The 20,984-nt window shown below is 33.4% G+C and overlaps 1 protein-coding gene across 2 annotated transcripts in view; it reads right to left on the bottom strand.

Moving 5' to 3' along the window:
• Window positions 1–5,893: 5,893 nt before the first annotated feature.
• BRD8 (bromodomain containing 8) overlaps window positions 5,894–20,984 on the bottom strand; it is a 49,038-nt gene continuing 33,947 nt past the window's right edge. For both annotated transcript variants that reach the window (XM_074291418.1, XM_074291431.1), the window contains 4 exons: window positions 13,428–13,633; window positions 12,741–12,841; window positions 8,475–8,593; window positions 5,894–6,188 (listed from right to left, as the gene is read on the bottom strand). In XM_074291418.1, the coding sequence (XP_074147519.1) occupies window positions 6,090–6,188; window positions 8,475–8,593; window positions 12,741–12,841; window positions 13,428–13,633 (525 nt within the window). In that variant the 3' untranslated portion in view covers window positions 5,894–6,089. The remainder of the gene's footprint in view (window positions 6,189–8,474; window positions 8,594–12,740; window positions 12,842–13,427; window positions 13,634–20,984) is intronic.

The raw sequence follows: 20,984 nt of genomic DNA on the forward strand, positions 1-20,984 counted from the left end.
TTTCTTCACTCCATAATTAACTTTAGATAATTAGAAAATTCATAATTTTCATCAATTTGTCTGTCTGATATACCAACACAGATCACAGCTCACCCCTTTTAAAAAATCTACCAGCTGGTGGTAAATCTTCTGATGATGAGTCTCAAATGAGCTGGGATCAGACTGTTTTAACAGCCATGCTCAATGCCTTTTTAGCTTCATTGGACATGACAGATCTTGTACTCCCCTTGGATTTTATTATTGATTTTCTAAATTTATAATGAAATAAATAAATAGGAGAGATGGGGAAGAATATTCCATATTTACTGGTGAAAATTAATGAAGGCTAGGGAAAACTTTGTTAAGGGAAGGTTAAGGAGACTTTTTAAAGCTTTTTATTTTTTCCAACTAACAAGAGTTTCCCTCTCTCCTACTCTTTCCCCCTCCCTCCCAGGGAGCAGTTTGAGAAAGAATTCTTTTTAAAATTTGTAATAAGTATACATATTAAAACAAAACAAATTCTTATATTAGCTATGTCCAAAAATATATTATCTAATTAGTTATAATCAATCCATCACCTGTCAAAAAGAAAGCATTCCTTATTATCAGGACTATCGCATTTGATTGGTTACTCATTGCATTCGAAGTTGCTTATTTTAAAAATGTCATTTTATAATTTGTTCTCTGTTCTGCTCACTTTACTCTGTGTCAGTTCATATGTCTTCTCTAAAATTGTTATATTTTATTATACTCATATGCCATGATTTATTTATCCATTCCTCAAATGATAGGTATTCTTTTAGGGTTTTTTATTTGCCCCTACAAAAAGAGGTGTTAGAAATATTTTATTCATTTGGGTCCTATTATTTTTGATGGGCCATATATAGTAGTGACATTTGGGGTATAGTAGGGGTACCTCTGGGTCAAAAGGTATGGCATAGTTTAACTTAGGGGACATAGTTTTACTTTCCAGAATGGCATTGTTTTCCAAAGCTCCTCCAATATAATTTTCCCTTTTTTTGTCAACTTTGCTGATCTATTGGTTCTGAACTAGACCATCTGAGTTCCTTTCACATTTTTCTTAATTTGGAACACTTTTTCAGATTACTTTAGTTTGGATTTTTTCTCTTGAAAAACTGCCTGACTATATACTTTGGTCATTTATCAATTGAAGAATGAATCCTACTATCATAAATTTGAATCTATTCCTTATTTGGAAATCAGACCTTTAACTGGCTATCAATTCTTTTCCCTATTAAATGGCTTTTGTTTATACAAAAATTTAAATTTCATGTAATCAAGATTGTCCATTTTACCTTCTGTGACCCCTTTCATTTGATAATGTATTCTTTCCCATTCACAGGTCCAAAAAATTTCTTTACTCTTTTGTTTTTATTTAAGTTGTGTATTAATTTGAAGATCATCTTGGCATATGGCATTATATATTAGTCAACTTTTTTTTTCTGCCATTCTGCTTTCTAGTTTTTCCAACAGTTTTTTGGCAATCTCTATACTGGGATCTTTTGGGTTTATCAAATGCTAGGCATTTCTCTATATTGCATAACTACTCAATCCATTTTTTAAAAGCCAGTATCAAATTTTGATTACTGATTTTTAGCATAATTTTAGATATGATACTAAGTTCCCTTCTTATTTTTTTCTTAGTTTTCCTTGGGATTTTTGATCTTTTGTTCTAGATGAATTTCATTTTTTCTAGGTCCATAAAATCTTTTGGTACTTTGATTGGCATGGTACTTAAATTAACTTAGGAAGTATTGCCATTTTTATTACATTGGCTTTATCTACCCATGAGCAATTAATAATTCAATAGGAAGACTTTTGAAAAGAATGGAGTTAACTATGATAATGAGGAAAGAAAATAAAGGCATATCCCATATCACACTCTTTGGGAAATAATGCTTTTGGCTCTGTTGAAAAGATTGGCATGGGTACATGGCCATTTATACCAGAATATCACTATTAAAAATTTCTTACCTATGTAGCATATATATTGTGTATCTTCTCCAAGAATATAATGTATTTAAAGGGATTAAGCTGCTGACTCTCAAACTACCCAATAAAGAATGATGAGTGAAGCTATTACGTCCATTTATATATTCAGACAGTGATATACTAATGATTAATTTGCCTAAGATCTCAGAGCAAATAAGTGATTAACTCAGAACTAGTATCCTCATCTCCTCTTAGAGGAAAAGAATCAAAGGCCTTTAAAAAAAATTGATCTGTGGCATTTATTTTGGTTGTACCCATGTTATTTTTAGGAGCTTGTCAGGGCTGATTTTTCACAGTTCATTTTTTTCTAAACACTATATACTAAAACAAAGCACCACTGAAAACAATGTGTTCATTTCAATAGTTTTGATTTTATTGTAGGCAGAATATATTGGTCCTTGGCTAACCATTTTATGGCAGCATGGGGATGTAGCTACATGTATATGCTAAAGGCTCCTTGAAATGTTCACACATTGCCAAGAACCAGAAACACAAGATAAAGTCATTAGAACTGTCATTTAGGCCCCAGGACAAATGCCACCCAGTAGAAAGATTTTACAACCACAAATGAGATAAAGCATGATAATCTCATAGATATAGGCTCCCTAATTATCATCTCCACCAAATAGGCAGCTTCTATAGACAGAATGGCCCCACTTCCCCAACCCCAAATAAGTGGGATTTGAGGTGGTAAATGGAAATCCAAATTTTAAGGGGCCCTAGGCTTTAAGACAAATGACTTTGCATTGAAAGTGGGGACCAATCTATGATACAACCCTAGAAAAATTACCTGGGTTAAAAAGACTTGGGTTGGGAGCACTTCTGTGTTTTTATGAATTTCTGAGGCAGGAAAGTCTTCACTTCCCTTCTTCCTGTCAAGAAATGGATCATAAATGGAAAAAATAGGAATTTTGTTTATGGTCTAGTGTTTGAGGGTGTTGGTATTATTATCTGCCCATTTGTCTGCAAGTTGCTTTCCCTTATTTTGTGCTCTCAGTCATCGCAATGTCTTCTCCCAGCCAAGAAGGGACTCCCTCCTGGGCAGATGTCAGTGGCACTTTCCCAAATGCTAGCAGGGGGCTAGAAGGAGTAAGCTGTAAAAAACCAATTTGGTTAGTGAACAAAAGGAATCCATCACAACAGTGTCATCAACATTAGATCAGAACTGAAACAGACCTGAAATGGAGAACTCAAGTCAGGGTAAGAGTGAAACAAAAAACAAAGATGCTCTTTTAAAAAAAAAAAAAAATTTCTACAGTGAACCACCAAAGGGTGTTGGTATCAGGATCTCAATATTTAGTGGGATAAACTCTTGACAAGGAAAAACCTCCTCTGGAAGCTATATGGTTAAAGGCAAATCATTCAAACCCTTTGGATTTTACTGTTTGTATCCTTGTAAAAGGCTTCATTGATGCTTAAGTCATTGAGGCTCTATTAAATCTAGAAGGTAGTTACAGATCTAAGATGAAAAATAGGATGGCAAGTTTTGTACTTAGGGGAATTAAAAATAAGGTACCAAAAAAGCAGTCATTTCACTGACCCATCAGTATTTAAAAGGGCAAATTGGAGAAATTAGAATTTAAGAGATTACTGTCCAATATCCTCCTTTTATAGATGAGAAAACCAGGGCTGAAAAAGATTAAATAATTTCATTGGGTTGCACAGATTAAATAGCAGGCTCAGGATTTGAACCCAGAATCTCAGATTTCAAAAACAGGTTGTACTCTGACACTACATCAGTATCAGGCTAAATTGGCAACATTTCTTGAATTGGAACATGCTTCTGTCCAACGTGCTCTACATGTTTTGCAGGTTTCTAATGAGATCAAATGAAATTATAAAGGGCTTAGCATAGTGCCTGGATGTAGTTAGGCATTAGCTAGCATTAACAACTCAAACAAAATATATTTGAGTGGCAAAGCATTTGCTCAGGGTTTCCATACTTTGTAGACCTTCCAGCTCCCTTAGTTTCCAAATTCTGTTTTGGTATTTTCTAAACAAGTACTAGAAGGGTTGGACAAGTCTTCTGGCCAAGCATATTAGCTGTCATATGATACAAGTCACATCCTCAGGCACTTGCCTTCCCTACAGAAGCTTTATAAGGTAACCTACTTGGGAACAAGGGAAAGGTCAATAATCTTTCACTTCCCCAAGTCCTTAGGGGATACTGAAGATGAGGGTCTGCTAAGAATCCACAATTTTTAATCTTTTGGTGAGAGGAGACAGTTGGGAGTCAAATGACATGGCCTGGGTCATACAGCTAGTGTCTGCAGCTGGATTTGAACTCGGGTCCTTCAGACTTTAGTTGTCTTTAAGTTTCAAGAGATCTAAATAAAGTCTTGCTTTTCTGCTTCTTTGGCTACCTTCATTTTTCTGAGCTCAGAAAGGCCTAGATATCACTTATCTGAGTAATATCCTAGACTCGTCTCCTCAGATGTTACCATTCCCATTACTGGCACTTAAGGTTATACCAAAAAAATCCTCCGATACTTGATGATTGAGAAGGTAAGTGTTTTTGTTTTTGTTTTTGTTTTTGTTTTTCCTGGAGAGTAACCTGCAGGGCCAAGAAGTTGCAAGGCTATCTCCCCAATTCCTGCTTCTCTAATGTTGTTCTCTTAGCCTTGGAATAGGTATTCCCACTAGCATTCTCTTCTACCTATTAAGCTAAAAAAAATCTTTTCCACATGAGAAGCATCAAATCCTAAAAACAAATGGGTTTCTAAAGCTCCAGAAGATGATGCCAAAAAGCTCTGCTTTCTTGTTTCTTGTAGAAGTTGCTCAAAGAGCAGAAACGTATACACATTAATCTGGCTGGCTGAGATTCAAAAGTTTAAGGGAGGCAGCAGGAAGCAGTGAAAAGCTCAGGATGTAGTAGCGTTTCTCAGCTGTGATCTTGGGCAGATTACTTGAGAACTTTTAGAGTGGTTTCCTCATCTGTAAATGAAGATGTTAAACAAGATGACCTCTAAGAGCTCTTTCAGTTTAAAACTGAATCAGTTTAAAACTGATCAAAGGATCATTAGTAGGGCTGTATTCAAAAACACAGCTTACTTGGCCCATGGATTATGTTTAAAAAAAAAAAAGCTGCTTATATGTATATCTTTTAATTTTTGTATTTGTAATTGGGTAAATTCTTTACTTATTGATTCCTGTTTGAAAGTCAAAATCTTTCAGTGTCAATTATTTTTTTAAGCTAAATTTTGTTTTTTAACCAACCAAAATTCTGTTTTCCTTCTTATCTCCACTCCCAAATGAAAAAGTCCTTCTAATAAATATGTACAGTTAAACAAAAACAAATTCCTTTCCTGCTCATGTCCTAAAACTACAGGTCAGCACTGAGTCCATCAACTCTGACAGAAGGAGAGGAAAATGCTCCACCATGAACTTCTGGAAATAATAGTTGGTTCAACGTCAGTGATTTCTCCTATGTGTCAGATCTTCACAAAAAAAAAAAAAAAAAAAAAAAAAAAGCTGCACATGGCACATATATATTTTAAGACTTAAAAACAAATTAAAATCCTGCAAATGAAAACAAAATCAATTACATTGAAATGGTTACCCCCTGAAATTTTTTTTATATTTTATGAATTCTAGATTAAGAATCCCTAACATAGAGGGTTTCAAAGTCAGGCTTAGATTGGGTCTTAATGATAAGAAATAAATGATAAGAACCATAACTTAGATGTAGATGTAACCATAACTATGCAGATAAGAACCATACCTTAGATGTAAGATGTACTTGTTATTTATACTCATTCATATCAGTAATTATCATTCCTGTAACTGGGATGTCTGAGATGTGTACACAGGACAAGCATCTGGAAAAATGATATTCCTTCCCAAGTCATTTTTCCATTAAGCAACTACTAAAGTCATATATCTATTAATTATTTCCCAATGATTAAAATCAAACATTAATTCTATATTTGAGTCTTTTGTAAAGGTTATCTGCTGCTTACAATACATTATTTTAAAATAAGATTTACTTCATGCACAGTTCCTTATCCATATTCTACTTAAGAATCTTGTTAACAAAAAGTCAGTAGAATAAAAGTCTTTTAGAATAGTTCTTGATAGAGTTCTTGATTCATTCTTCATTATGTTTTATTTTCTTTAGACTCTTCCACAATATCTTGTTGATGACAGAATCTAGGTTTATTGGGATTATTTTTAAGCAACCAATCAGCAAGCCAAATCTAAAGGAAAAAGAAAAAAAAAATAATCTTCTTTCAATGTATACTACACAAATGGAAAAGTTTGTCAATAATAAGAATTTAAAAAGTAAAAATTCTAATAAAAAACAAGTGTTTTTCATATGGATGATTGTCAAATTACAGAAGTTTTGAAAACAAGATTTAAATGTCTTTATTTCCAAACGTCAAATGGTATTTGACCCTGCTAATAGCAGGTCAGTGGGTAGTGGTGGTATAAATATAAATTGATATATACAATTACATGACATCTATATGAATCTTTGGGATTCTAAATAAATGACAGTCATTCTAAGGCTAGGAAGTTAAATGCCCCACTGAAGAAACATAATATAATGAACTCTAGGGTATGTCTGTAAGACCTGACCAGCCCAAGGTTGTAACGGTCTACACAAGATGGGAATCTGAAGACAGGCATTCCTGGTGAACATTCCTTCAGATCTAGAGAATCAACCGCTCTGTAAGAAATTTGTGTACTCAGGTCTAGGAGAGATTGACCTGTCACTTTGGGCCATGGAGTCCAAGTCTTATATAATGTAGGTGGTAGAGGTGATTTTTCCATCAAGATCTTAACCAATCAAATATTTGACTAGTTAGTCATATATTCATTTTAGGAGACTAGTCAGAAGAAAAAGAAAAATTGAGGCTAAAGAAAGAGTAGCTTCTAGGGTGAAAAGGTTGAAGACCTCTAAAGAAGGGTGAGGGGAAGTCTTTGGGACCCAGGTAGGGAAGACTTTTTCTTATTGGGAATTTAAGGAAAGACCACAGAGGTTCAGGTAACAGCCAGGGACTGAAAGTGAAATAAACCGCTGAACTAATGCATCTTATAGAAAGACAATCTCTGAGTAGGTCTTAGATTCCACTCACAAACCAAGTTGAGGACCTAGAAAGACACCTTACTGCTAAGAATGGTAAGAATGATTCTATCTGGTCAAATACTGAACCGTCAAATAATATAAATAATAAAAATAATAGCAGCATGCATTTATATAGTGGCTTTAAAATTAGCAAAATGTTGTATATGTTAACAAATTTCATCTTCACAGCTCCATGAAGTGGAAATATAATTATGTTGATGTCAAGACTAAGGCTAGGGCAAAAGTTAGGGCACTAAGAAAAGTATAGTTGATGCTAAAGTCCAGAATAATAAGAACATCGATAAACTGTGAACTATTAACCTTTTAATCTCATCTTATAACCTCTCACCCATTTTCCAGATCAATGCATATCTTTTTAACCATAAATTTCTTTTCAATCACCTGAGAAGTTTGTGAGTTGTTACTATGCAAGAAGGGTGGGTGTAAGGATGGCCCAGACTGTTTAGATCACTAGATGTAACGAAAGGCAGAAATATGAAAAAGGAGAAATTTGAAAACTCCTAGGGAACTGAGACTTGAACTTGCTGGCAACAAAACAGAAGGTAGGAGAAATGACCATGAAAAATTGTTAGAGGCTTGAATATTTCTTTGCAAAAGGAAGAAAGATAGGTAGGGATGTTAATAAAGCAGGGCTATCTTGAGCATAATTTCTCTTGGAATGCCTAAGACTCTCCAGAATAACTGAAAATAACTAAAAAGCATCCAGGATATCTGGTCTTAATAGATGCTTTTTAGGCCCAATGGATAAACAGCTATCTTGCTTAATCTTTGTCCTTCCCCTAATCCCTTGCACTTACCTAAAGGGCAGGGATGGCTTGGGGAAGAGTATTTTTTATTTGAAAAATTAATAGGAATTACTTGAGGGTCAAGAGCTCTACACAGAACTAAAAATTCTGTTCTTTCTTTTTGGAATAATTATACAAATTTATATAGCTGGGTAATAGAAAAAGCACTGAACCTGAAATGAAAAGCCCCAGCTTCTTTTCCCTGTTCTTCCACCTAACCAGCTAGCTAAAGTTCTTATAAAAAGAAATTTAATCTTGCTAGGCCTAATTATTTATTTGCTTTAAATAAAAAAGGGGGAATACTAGTACTTACTAACCCTACAGTGTTGCTATAAGAAAACAGTTTATAAACATGAAGCTATTTATACAGAGAAATGCCATTCAATGAAAAGCACTGCATCAAAAAAAAAAAGAACATTTTAAATGAATTGAAAATGAAGCTGGAGAGGTCAGACATAAGGAAGAAGTTAAAATACAAACATTATAGAAATTTCTATAAACAAAAAACAAAAACCAATTTATCAGTCCCTTCATTTTTAACTTCAAAGGACACTTTTTTAAAAGGCTAGTAGACAACATTACTTTAGTATGAAAGAGATGTTTCTTACAAAGGGATCTGCTGGTTTGTGCTTACAAAGCTCTGAGAGTCCTGCCAACAGAGTTGGATTTACATACATGTTCAGGTAATCCTTAGCAGCTCCTCCAATAGGGATGGGTTCAATAATCACTACAAAAACAAGTACACTTAGAATTAGTATCAGATGGCTGAACATATATAGCCTAGAACAAATTGTTTACTTACTCAGGGAGAAGGGAGGTGAGGGAGACAGAAAGAAAATTTATAACTCAAAATTTTAAAATAATGTTAAAATAATCTTTACATGTAATTGGAGGGAAATATTATTTTTAAAAAAGAAATGAAACCCAAAATAAATTACAGTTTTAAAAATTAGTATGAGAGTACCATTACCATATTACTTTAAATTTTAAAATGTCTTATTGATGTCTTTTGATCTTCAAAACAAAATCTTCCCTTTAAAAGACAAAGTTAAGCAAAAAATACTTAATAACAATAGCTGCATCTGACTATATGTAATCATATTGTATAGTGTTATATATTATATAACACAAACTCTTAGAGACAGAAAGACACCATGATCATCACTATTTCAGTTCTTTTGTCTCACCTGAGAGTATTAAATGATATTTAAGTGTCTGTTCTCCTGAACATTCTGTCTCTAATACACACACACATACACACACACTCAGAGTTTGTTTTATCTTTTAGTGATCTTTTCATTTACACTAGGGTAAGCATCATTTACAATGTCCTTTTATTTATTTTTAACAGAATACTCACAACTTGAAATAAAATGACTTTTCAGCCATACAGAAAAATGCAAAGCTCAAGAACACTCATATTAAAACACAAAAGGACAACACTACTATACTTTATGAACATTTTTATGTTTAATAGGGCTCTTGAGAGGCAGATCTTTATTAGGCTATAAATTTAGGCTGGAGAAACTACTAGTGTCTCATCACTTTGTGCTTTGCATACAGTAGGTGCTCAGGAAATGTTGAGTGTAGGATAAATAAATTGTCCTTCCTCTGAACAAGTTCTAAGATCCAGCTCATAGTTTCAGAATCAATAAAGAAACTGAACTATAATCTGTATGAAGAGTTAAAGGAAAAAACAAAAACCCCTTGCATTGGGAAGGAGGTGCAGTGAAAAGAATGCAAAATTCAGAGTCACAAGAAATCCACTGGAATCCCAATTCTTCCACTTTCTGCCTGCCTGTGTGATCACTAATGATTTCGGCCCCCTAGTTTCTTCATCTCTACAATGAGGGATTTACACTAGATACTTCTGAGGTACCTTCCAGCCCTAAGTCTATAATTCTATGAAAGGGAAGGGAAGAAATATTTACTAAAGCACTTTTATGTGCCAGACACTGTGCTAAGCAATTAAAATATATTATTTATATAAATATTATTGTGTTATTGGAATTATTATAATATTTAATCCTTACAACAACTCCGAGGTAGATGCTATTATTAATTGTATTTTAGTTGAGGCAACCAAGGCAGAAAGAGGTGAAGTGGCTGGCCCAGCGTCACATACCTACTAAGTGTATGAGACTGGATCTGAATTTAGGTCTTCCTGACTCTAGGCTCAGCACTCTATCCTTTGCATCTCCTATGATTCTGTCTTCTATTTTCTTTGTAAGATGTTATTGACTGGAGTGTTCAACAATGAATTTATCTGCTAAATTCTCATACAGTACCACCTTTATTTTTTAATCATTTTCTAACATAATCTGCATAGTATACTTATGTTAGTGTCCTAGTCTCTTAATTATAATATAAGCTGCATTTTGAGATGCTCTGTGTCTTATCTAAATTCTGTATACGGAGACAATTTCATTTTACCCCATCTACACCACAACCCAAAAAGTAGCACAAAAACTGACATAGGGACATGGGCCCCTTAGGGTGATGGGCAACAATGACTTTGTCTTTTCTCCATAGCTTTGGTTCTTTTTCAATTTCATTTGTATACCAATGCACAGCTGGGATGGGGGGTAGGGGTGGTCACTTATTTTAATTCTAGGTACACGGAATTCCAATAGAAGGTACATTGAATTTTTAATTTTTAAGTCAAAGTTGTCTGCAACCAAGAGACTTCAAGCTGAATAAATAAGCAATCAAAGAATGCTCTCCATACAAAACAGCAAAGAGCAGCATGATAACATTGATAACACTGTAATGTTGGCAAAGACAAGGGCTCAGCCTCAGTCTTTGTGAATTGTGGTCTTCAGAACAAGATTAGTCCCCATATATTCTTGGGTGGCTAGGCGACACAATGGTTAGTGTGCTGGGTCTTGAGTTAGGAAGACCAGTTATACCAGCTGTGTGACCCTGTACAAATCACTTAACCCTATTTGCCTCAGTTTCTTTATTTGTAAAATGAGCTGGAGAAAAAAATACCTTTGCCAAGAAAATTCTTAAATGGGAACACGAAGACTAGGAAATTACTGAAATGACTGAACAACAAAAATTCTCTACTTAGACAGTGGGTGGCACAGTGGATAAGGTACCATGCCTAGAATAAAAAAAACACCCGAGTTCAAATTTGGCTCACACACTTACTAACAGTAAGACTTGACCCTGGTCAAGCAGTGTGCCAAACAAGATATAAATGTAACATCTAACATACCCTTTTCACATGTATGCTGCTCCAATTCTGAAACACATTTTGGATTATCATCCACCTAAAACCACAGATCATGAACTTCCAACAATTAAATATACTTGGGCAGCTAGGTGGTGCAGTAGATAGAGCACCAACCCTGAATTCAGGAGGACCCGAGTTCAAATCTGATCTCAGACACTTCCTAGCTGAAGTGTGACCCTGGGCACTTAACCCCAGCCTCAAAAAAAAAGAACAATTATATATACTTTTTATCAATCAGGAAACATTAAAATTCAAAACTCAAATAGTCTCCATGTAAATATGAGAAACTCTCCTATAAATTCCCATATTACAACACACACTATACATGTAAAAGATATTAAAGGTATATGTGTAGAGAACATATATGATTATGAAAAGTGTGCTAAAGCACACACCAGGAGCCCATCTGGCTCACACATACACAGAAGGCCCATATATATGTGGCCCAGAATACTCTCATCTCTAACATTATAGGAATTTAAGACTTCTAGTAAAAATAACTTCTGAATTCCCCACATTTGTAAACTTATTCTAAACTAATTATTTTCTATCCTGAGAAGAATACTCCCCCCCCCCCCCCCAAGAAGCAGCCCTTAGGAATACCTTCATTGTTATTAAGTAGTTTTTTATATCAAATCTAAATCTGCTCTTTTCCCAACTACTACTTTTTGTTTTTCTTTCTAAGGACAATCAAAAAGTCCAATCCCTTTTCCACTCAATTACCTTCTAAATACTAGAAGATAGATATCATATCCTATTCCCCATATCAAGTCATCTCTTCTTCAAAAGAGGATAGGTATTCATGAATGTCTAAGTTTTACAGCAGAAAATAAAACAAGCATTTTAGAAATTCTTTAACCTAAATAATGAATTAACTATAAATTTTATTTTTGTCACAGCTGTTAGTCATCTTTTAATCTAAACTTTGTTATTAGTTTTATTTTGTAAAGGAATCCTTTACAATACTAAATCTGTAAAATGATTAAGATAGTATTGTCATTCTTATTAATTAAGCAAGGCCCAATCTTGAGCAATTAATATAATCATCTTTTACTTTGAAATAATACCATCCCATTCTACTTCTCAAAGTCGGTGATGATAATGAAGACTAGAAGAAAGGCTAGGTGATCTAAACATTGAAAGAAAACTGTCAATGAAAATATATAGAATAGAAACCTGTGTTTAAAAAAATAAAAGCCTAGTATGTGCAATAAATTATACAAGGGTCTGTATATGTTTCTTCAGAGACAATAGAAGTACTAGTATTATATATTTAGAACCCAGATAGTTTAAAACTTTCAAGTCAACTGCCACATAAAAAGATAAAAGACTATAATAAAACAGTAGAAGACTATGTGAGAAAAATCAAAAGAAGATAGAAGGTATTAAAATTGGTTAATTCTTTACATTTTCTTCTTCAGAATGAAAATAACTCATAATTAGAATAAAACTTGAAACATTTGTCTCTATTTGATAATGAGAAAGCATGTAATAATTACTCAAGTATTCACATTCTACAACTGGAAAATTCACTCTTTAAATACAAAAATCCTTTAAAAGTCTAGCTTTTCTTTAGAAGATAGAAAAAAAATTGCAAGATAATGCACTTAAATTTACAATTCATATAAAAACTCACCCTCAGGAAACATGAATCGAATTTCTCTCTCTGCTGCAGCAAAATTTTTACTTCCATGGAGTGCATTTCTTAGGTCATCTGTCCCATAGATTGCCCTTAGACTAAAGGAAGGTAGAACTGATGTCAACTCAATCGAGCATTCTTCCCAAATCTTTTATATGTGCACTCATTATAAAAATGGAGTCCAACTTACAAAGACATTGCCACTTCTCACTTATAGAGGCTTTATTTTGAATTCGGGTTCAAAGCTATCTAAATGGAGGATCAAACAACACATTCAAATTTGCAGGAAATACACTGGACAAAAAGAAAGGGGTGAAGTGGAGGCAAGGGAAAAAAAATACAGGAATTTGAAAGATTAAGAACACTATTTAACCAACCTCCAATAAGAAAAACCTTTACTTGGGGGAGATCAAGAAACCAAATTTAGTAGCATTGACGTTAGTTTGAAATACTAACATCCTATTTCTACTGATTAACATTCTTACTTTATAGGCAATGCGATACAGTCATGAGAAGAAAAACAGTCACTTCCTGGAGATAGTCCAAGACTTTTTTGTGGTATTTGTTTATATGCACGTGTGTGCACAATCACATACATGTATATACACAATAAGAAATATTTCATATTAGGAATCAAGACTCTAGGTTATATAGGCAAATTGAATTTTCATCTAAGTAAATTACCTGTCTGGGTGTGTCTCCTTAGCTTTGAAGCTATTGAATGGTCCCATAAGATCCAGCCAGTAAGAAATCGCATTATGTCTTGCTAATATCATGGCAACAAGTGGACCTGAACTCATATATGCTGTTAGATTAGGGAAAAACATTTTCCCATACTGTTCCACATAAAAGTTGCTACACTGTTCAGGGCTAAAACGTAGTTTTCTCCTCTATAAAAGAAAAAAAAAAAAAAAAAACATATGCAAGAAACCCATTTTTAAAATGATGGTATACTAAAATCTGATTCAGACACTAAATACAGATAATCTGATCAGCTAGGATATAATTTAGTTTGCCAAGAAAACTAAATGTAAACAAACTGATGAGTATTTCATGCATAGTGGACAAAGGTTCTGGCCTCTGAGTCAGAAGACTTGGGTTCAAGTCCTCCCTCAAACAACTTCTCATTTGTGCAACTATGGGCAAGTCACTTAAACTCAGTGCCCCAGGCCACTCAAAAATAGATACAAGTGAGTCATCATTTATGTATTAGTGGAGAAAGAGATTTTAACATGGATGATATCGATAAATATGGTTCCCCCTTCTTGACTCTCTAAGCCAAGATTGTGAGAGGGAATATTTGATCTGAAGGGACTTGAAAGTCAGGAGATTTGATCCCTTATTTATATGATCTCAGGGAGCCATAACTCTCTTTGGACCTCAAGTTTCTCATCTCTAAAGTAGGGCTGGACTGGATGATTTCTAAAATTCCTTTCTGCTCTGAAATGCTATCCTATTTAGTAATTTGTAGGCAAAATGATGTCATGATGTGCCTATTATAAGTAAAAATGCCATCTCATATTCAATTTAAGAAACATTTAAGTGCCTAGTATGTTTAAGGCACTATTGCTTATATAATTCACTAACATTACAGTTTTCACAATCATGTAAAATAACTTAGTAACAAGTCAACATGTCTGTAGGAAGTTTCATTTGTAAAGACCTAAAATAAACTATATAGGCCTTCGACAATTTATAAGTTAGACAATAATTTATTATTGGTAAACAGTTTATTTAACAGTATGTAATTCAAAAGTAATAAACTGAATTTCTCTTAAAACTTTTAATTCAGAGCTTTCACAGATTCACACTGACCTTCCCCTCACCAATGTTTGAATATACAGTTTGTCCCTTCCACATATGAACTTTATCCTCTGTACTTTCAATATATCATTGGTTGGCATAAGAAATTAAATGGGAATTTGGGGGGGGGGGAGTTTTCTAGAATCCACAGATGACACATGAAGGCTAATAGACAATACAGAAAAAGCTTTAAAACTCAGAAATGCATAAAATATGTGCGTAATATTGTGTAATATCAATCCAAATTTTACAATAAAGTACTGTAAACATCCCATAAAAGAGAAAGAAAAAAATTCAGACTTCTCTGATATGAAGGGAGGGCCAAAACATTTTATGTTGATTTTTCCAAATTTCAGGGGCATCTTATCCTTAATGCCTGCAATGTAGGAAATGTAACTATTTCAGAAAGAAGTCTCTACTGGGAATTTAGACATGAATGATTTCTAAATGGACTCAGAGAATGGGATCTGAAGGTTTGTGTTCTTTTAGTTCTGCCTCCTGGCTTTTTGATTAGTGACTCTGAGAAAATAATTTCTTCTCAGGAATCTCTATTTTATAATTATTACAATCTAAGAGAAAGACTATAAGGATTAACTGTGTAAAAAATCATAGACTCTTCCTGACCTGTTATTAAAAGGCACTATTGAAACACTCACCTTAATCTGAATGTTTTATGCTCTTCCCTAAAAACAGTTCAAGCCTATGAGCATCAATTCCCCACATAATAGTAGCTAGCATTTAGTTAAATTTATTTAAAACTAGTATTATAAAAATAAAGCACAAAGTATTTTATTTGAATTAAATAAAAATTTTTATTATACACTTATATAAAATATATTTTTATGATATTATATATTTAATTTATATATTTATATACATTATATATTTATCATATATAAATCTAATTATTAAAAATATTTCATTTTTCTTCCCAGCAACTCTGAAAGATGATATCTTAATTTTACAAATAAGAAAATGGAATTATGAAGGTAGAAATTTAAGAGGATGAATTTTGGACTAATGCCTTTCTGACTTTGGGTCCATCAGTCTTAGCTGTGTGCTACCTAGCTGTCTCTCATGGAAAACAAGGGGCTGAAAGGAAATAATCTTTAAGACTTAAATTCTTTTTTTTTTTGCTGAAGCACTTGGGGTTAAGTGACTTGTCCAGGGGTCACACAGCTAGGAAGTGTTAAGTATCTGAGATCACATTTGAACTCGGGTCCTCCTGACTTCAGGGCTGGTACTCTATCCACTGCGCCACCTAGCTGTCCCCTTTAAGACCTAAATTAACAATTATTTATTAAGTGCCTACCAGGTACAAGACACTGCTATGCATACTTTTAGCACTAAAAGCTACAGTTCTAGGAAATATGTAGTACTGGTTATAGAAGGATTCATTGGTGAATGAAGGATGGATTGGAGTAGAGAATGATGAGGCAGAAAACTTAACCAGAACTATTCTAATAGTCCAGGCAGAAGATAATGGGGACCTTTATTACAAAAGAGTGGCTGAGTGGAAAGAAGGGGATATATATATATATATACATACATATATATATATATACATATATATATATACATACATATATATATATACATATATACATACATATATATATACATATATATATATATATACATACATATATATATATACATATATATATACATACATATATATATATACATATATATATACATATATATATATACATACATATATATATATATATATATATATATATATATATATATATATATATATATATATATATATGAGAAAAATGTCATGAAGTTAGAAATGGATTGGATATGAGGGGCAAATGCAAAACAGGGGTTGAGGATGATGCCAAGAAATAAGCCTCAGTGACAGAATGAATGGTGGTATTCAACTTTAATAAATAGGTTCAGAGGAAGGGACCATGTGAGTAATATCATGAATTCTCTTTTAGACTTGTTGAATTTGAGATACCTATATTTAGTTAAAAATATCTAAAAGGTAGTAAGAACATAGACTGAAATTCAGGAGAAATATGGGTAATGGCTCTTTACTTGGGGTCTATGGACCCTCCACTGGGGCCAGATCTCATGGGGATCTGAAATCAGATGGAAAAATATTACATTTTTCTTTTCATTAAATCTTTTGTTTGAATCCTGTAAATTTAATATTATGGACATAGACCTCTTCTTAGGATGTTTTAAAATCCGTAACATGAAAGACAAGGAGGAATGAATGGTCAGACAGATAAGGAGAAACAGGAGAGAACAGTATCACAGAAACATAGAGAAGAAAGCATCACAGTGTGATTCACAACTGCAAAGGCTCAAGAAAAGTTAAAAAAATGAGATACATTAAATATGGCAATTAGAAGATCATTAATAACTTTAGAGAAGGCATATTCAATTCAATGATGAAATCAGAAATCAGACTATAGAGGACTTAGAATTAAGGGGAAAAAGAATGGATACACATAGTGCAGCAGTGGCCCACAAAACTGCTGGGTGAGGCCTGAATCAGACTAAAATGTGACTGTGTAATAATATATAATTATAATTATATAATATATAATATATATAATAATATAATAATTATATATATATTATATTATATATATTATAATATATAATTATAATTATATAATATATAATATATAATTATGTGGCTTGCAGGGCTCCTCTTGTATGGTTTAGTAGCCTCTATTTCTATGAGTTTGACACTATTGTGTCATGGGGCCTTCTCAAAGTGTTTATCTGAGAAGGGAAGGAAAAATACAGGATGATGTAGGGAAAATTGGATCAAACATGGCTTTTTTTTGGATTGGCCATTTGTGCCTAGTAGGGAAAGAGCCAGTAGATAGGGAAAGACTGAAGATGAAGAAAAAGTGGGAATGAGGGTCAGGATAATCTGCTGGAGAAGAATAGGAGGGGTTGAGATCAAGGGTATTTGTAGAAGAATTTGCCACAGTTTAAGACAAGGATCATCTGTGGTATGGTGTATGGTATTTAGTATGCTAAAAGAAGGTATCCAAGTGATGTGAAATGAGGAGGAGCTGAGAAGTAAGAATTCTTGCCTAATGTCAAATGAAAGTAGGATCCTTGGCTTTTAAGGAGGGGGGTAGGTAAACTATTGAGAAAAGTGGAAAAAGTTAGAAATAGCCAATTGTAGTGAATAGAATAGTGAATTGATTAAGGAGGAGCAAAAGTATGGCCTTGCTGCCGAGTCAATTGAGATTAATCTATAGTGAGCCCAGTTGGCACAGTTTTGTAATTTTCTTCAGCTTCATTTAGTAGCACAGAAATAGAAATGAAGGCAGTGAAAAGTGGGATATTCTCCCAAAGAATTACTAAAGAAGGGAAAGGGACCTGTATGTGCCAAAATGTTTGTGGCAGCTCTTTTTGTTGTAGCTAGAAACTGGAAGTTGAATGGATGCCCATCAATTGGAGAATGGTTGGGTAAATTATGGTATATGAAGATTATGGAATACTATTGCTCTGTAAGAAATGACCAGCAGGAGGAATACAGAGAGGTTTGGAGAGACTTACATCAACTAATGCTGAGTGAAATGAATAGAACCAGAAGATCGCTGTACACTTCAATGCTGTATGAAGATATATTCTGATGGAAGTGGATATCTTCAATATAAAGAAGATCCAACCCACTTACAGTTGATCAATGATGGACAGAAATAACTATACCCAGAGAAGGAACACTGGGAAGTGAATGTAAATTGTTAGCACTACTGTCTATCTACCCAGGTTACTTATACCTTCGGAATCTAATACTTAATGTGCAACAAGAAAATGGTATTTACACACATATACTGTATCTAGGTTTTATTGTAACACATGTAAAATGTATGGGATTGCCTGTCATCGGGGGGAAGGAATGGAGGGAGGGGGGGCTAATTTGGAAAAATGAATACAAGGGATAATATTATTTAAAAAATTACTCATGCATATATACTGTGAAAAAAATTCTAAATAAAAAAAAAAAACTTAAAAAAAAAAAGAAAGAAAAAAAGAAAAGTAGGATATTCCAGAGTTTCAGTTTGGCCAGACATGACTGGTGATAAGACCAAGGGACAAGTCAATCAAGAGTAGCAGATTGTATAGAGCAGGGCTTCTTAAACTTTTTCCGATTTCGACCTCTTTTTGCCTGAGAAATTTTTATCAGATTCCTGGTATCTAGATAAATAAAAAGGTACAAATCTAACATTTACCAATAATCATAATTTTGTGACCTCCACATTTAGTTGGGGTTGCATGAAGCTGGAGTATAAGTGTTAACCTGGTTCAGCAAAGGGTCCAAATAAGGATGAAGGACAGTGTAGTCAATAAGAAGAGTGGGCTATCAGGAAAAGAAAATGAGGAGTAAAGATAACGGAGGGGGACTTGGATGAAGGTCAGTGATAAGATCCTATGGAACAAATAACAAACGATAGAATGAAAGATTATTAATTTGGGGACAAATTGTGTAGATGTTATTCAATATTTCTCAAGATAACACAAGGGGGAAAAAGTCTTAAAAGCTATATTATTCAAATTAGACTCAAATTATTCAAAATAAATCTTTCAGTGCTGGCTATTTTTGTCATGGAAGGACAAAATATCAGAACATGTTACCAAAACAAAGCTTTCTTTGGAATTACAATTTTTATGATTAAATCAGAACTATCTTTCTGCAACAGGTTTGGTTTCCAGATCCATCTATCTAACTTTGGAATATAGCCTGAAGAATTTTTACAGAAAAAAAATGTATTTATTTGGGACTAACCACTTATTTCCCCTCCCCAATCAAGGGTTTTGCTATCTATAACTTACATATATCAACTGGTAATCATACTAGAAGATGAATGTAAGTCATTATGTAATTAAATTCACCTAACTTGCACAAATATGGATTTCTGAATACTACCTAAAATCTCACATCCCCTTTGTTAGGTCCTGCCCAGAAAGAAAGCAATGGCTTTCATTATATGTCTCTTAAAGTTCTTTCTAAGAAACTGGTAACCCATGGCAGTGATATGCAATATATGATATTCTACCCTTCACAGGGGGTTAGACATACTATCAAGATTATTATCTATTCTATGGTGAAATTTCTTTTGTTCAGATTGTTGTTGTGTAGGAAACTAAAAAAACACCTCAGTAGTTTCTCCTTTAATCCAATCCTAAATTGATTATTATTATTATTAAATTTATTTTAATAATAATAATTAATTTTTTATTTTATTTTATAAATTAAATGAAATAAAATCTATTATTAAAAATTAAGATTATATCAGCATTTCTATTTATCTTCCTTCCTATTTTTAGCCAGTACTAAGCAGTTTTGATCTGTCTTGTAATTCTGTTTTTTTCTCAATAGTATTTTATTTTTCCAATTACATGTAAAGATAATATTCAATATTTATTTTTGTAAGTTTGAGTTCCAACTACTTTTCCCTTTCCCATCTCTAAGACAGCAAGCAATCTGATATGGAAGACCTAGTAATGTTAATAAACCTCCTTCCTTTACATTTTTTCATTAGTTTCTTTGATGTTCTTGATTTTTTTTTGTTCTTCCAAATGAACTTTACAATTTTTTTCCCTAATTCAGTTAAAAAAAAATTGTTCCCATTTGATAAGTGGTCAAAGGATATGAGCAGTTTTCAGGTAAAGAAATCAAAGTTATCTAGAGTCACATGAAAAAATGCTCTGAATCACTATTAAATTAAAACAACCTTATATCTATAAGACTGAAAATGATTTTATGTTAGAGATGTGGGAAACCTAAAACATGAATCATTGTTAGTAGAGTTGTGAACTAATCCAACCATTCTGGAAAGCAATTTGGAACTTTGTCCAAAGAGCTATAAAAACTGTGCCTACCCCTTTGATCCAGCAGTGTCATTACTGGATCTTTATCCCAAAGAGAAAAAAAAAAGAGAAAAGGATTCACATCTACAAAAATATTTACAGTGGCTCTTTTTTTGTGGCGGCAAAGAACTGGAAGCTGAGGGGATGCCCATCAACTAGGGAATGGCTGAACAAGTTGAGTTATGTGATTGAAAAGGAATACTGTTTGTGCTATAAGAAAGGTCATGAGCTAGTGCATTCTGAAAAACCTTGAAAGACTTACATGAACTGATGCTGAGTAAGATGAGCAGAACCAGGAGAACATTGTACAACAGTAATAGCAACACTTGTGCAATGATCAACTATGATGCACTTAGCTCTTTTCATCAATACAACCAGCTAAGACAATTCCAAAAGACTCAAGCTAGAAAATGCTATCCACATCCAGGGAATGACCTGTGGAGTCTGAATACAAATGGAAGCATACTATTTTCACTTTTTCTGCCCTTTCTTGTGGTCTTCCCCTTTTGTTGTGATTCTTCTTTCACAACACGACTAATTTGGAAATATGTTTAAGATGATTATATATGTGTAGCCTAG

Source organism: Sminthopsis crassicaudata, chromosome 2 (genome assembly GCF_048593235.1).
Source record: "Sminthopsis crassicaudata isolate SCR6 chromosome 2, ASM4859323v1, whole genome shotgun sequence".
Classification (NCBI taxonomy): domain Eukaryota; kingdom Metazoa; phylum Chordata; class Mammalia; order Dasyuromorphia; family Dasyuridae; genus Sminthopsis; species Sminthopsis crassicaudata.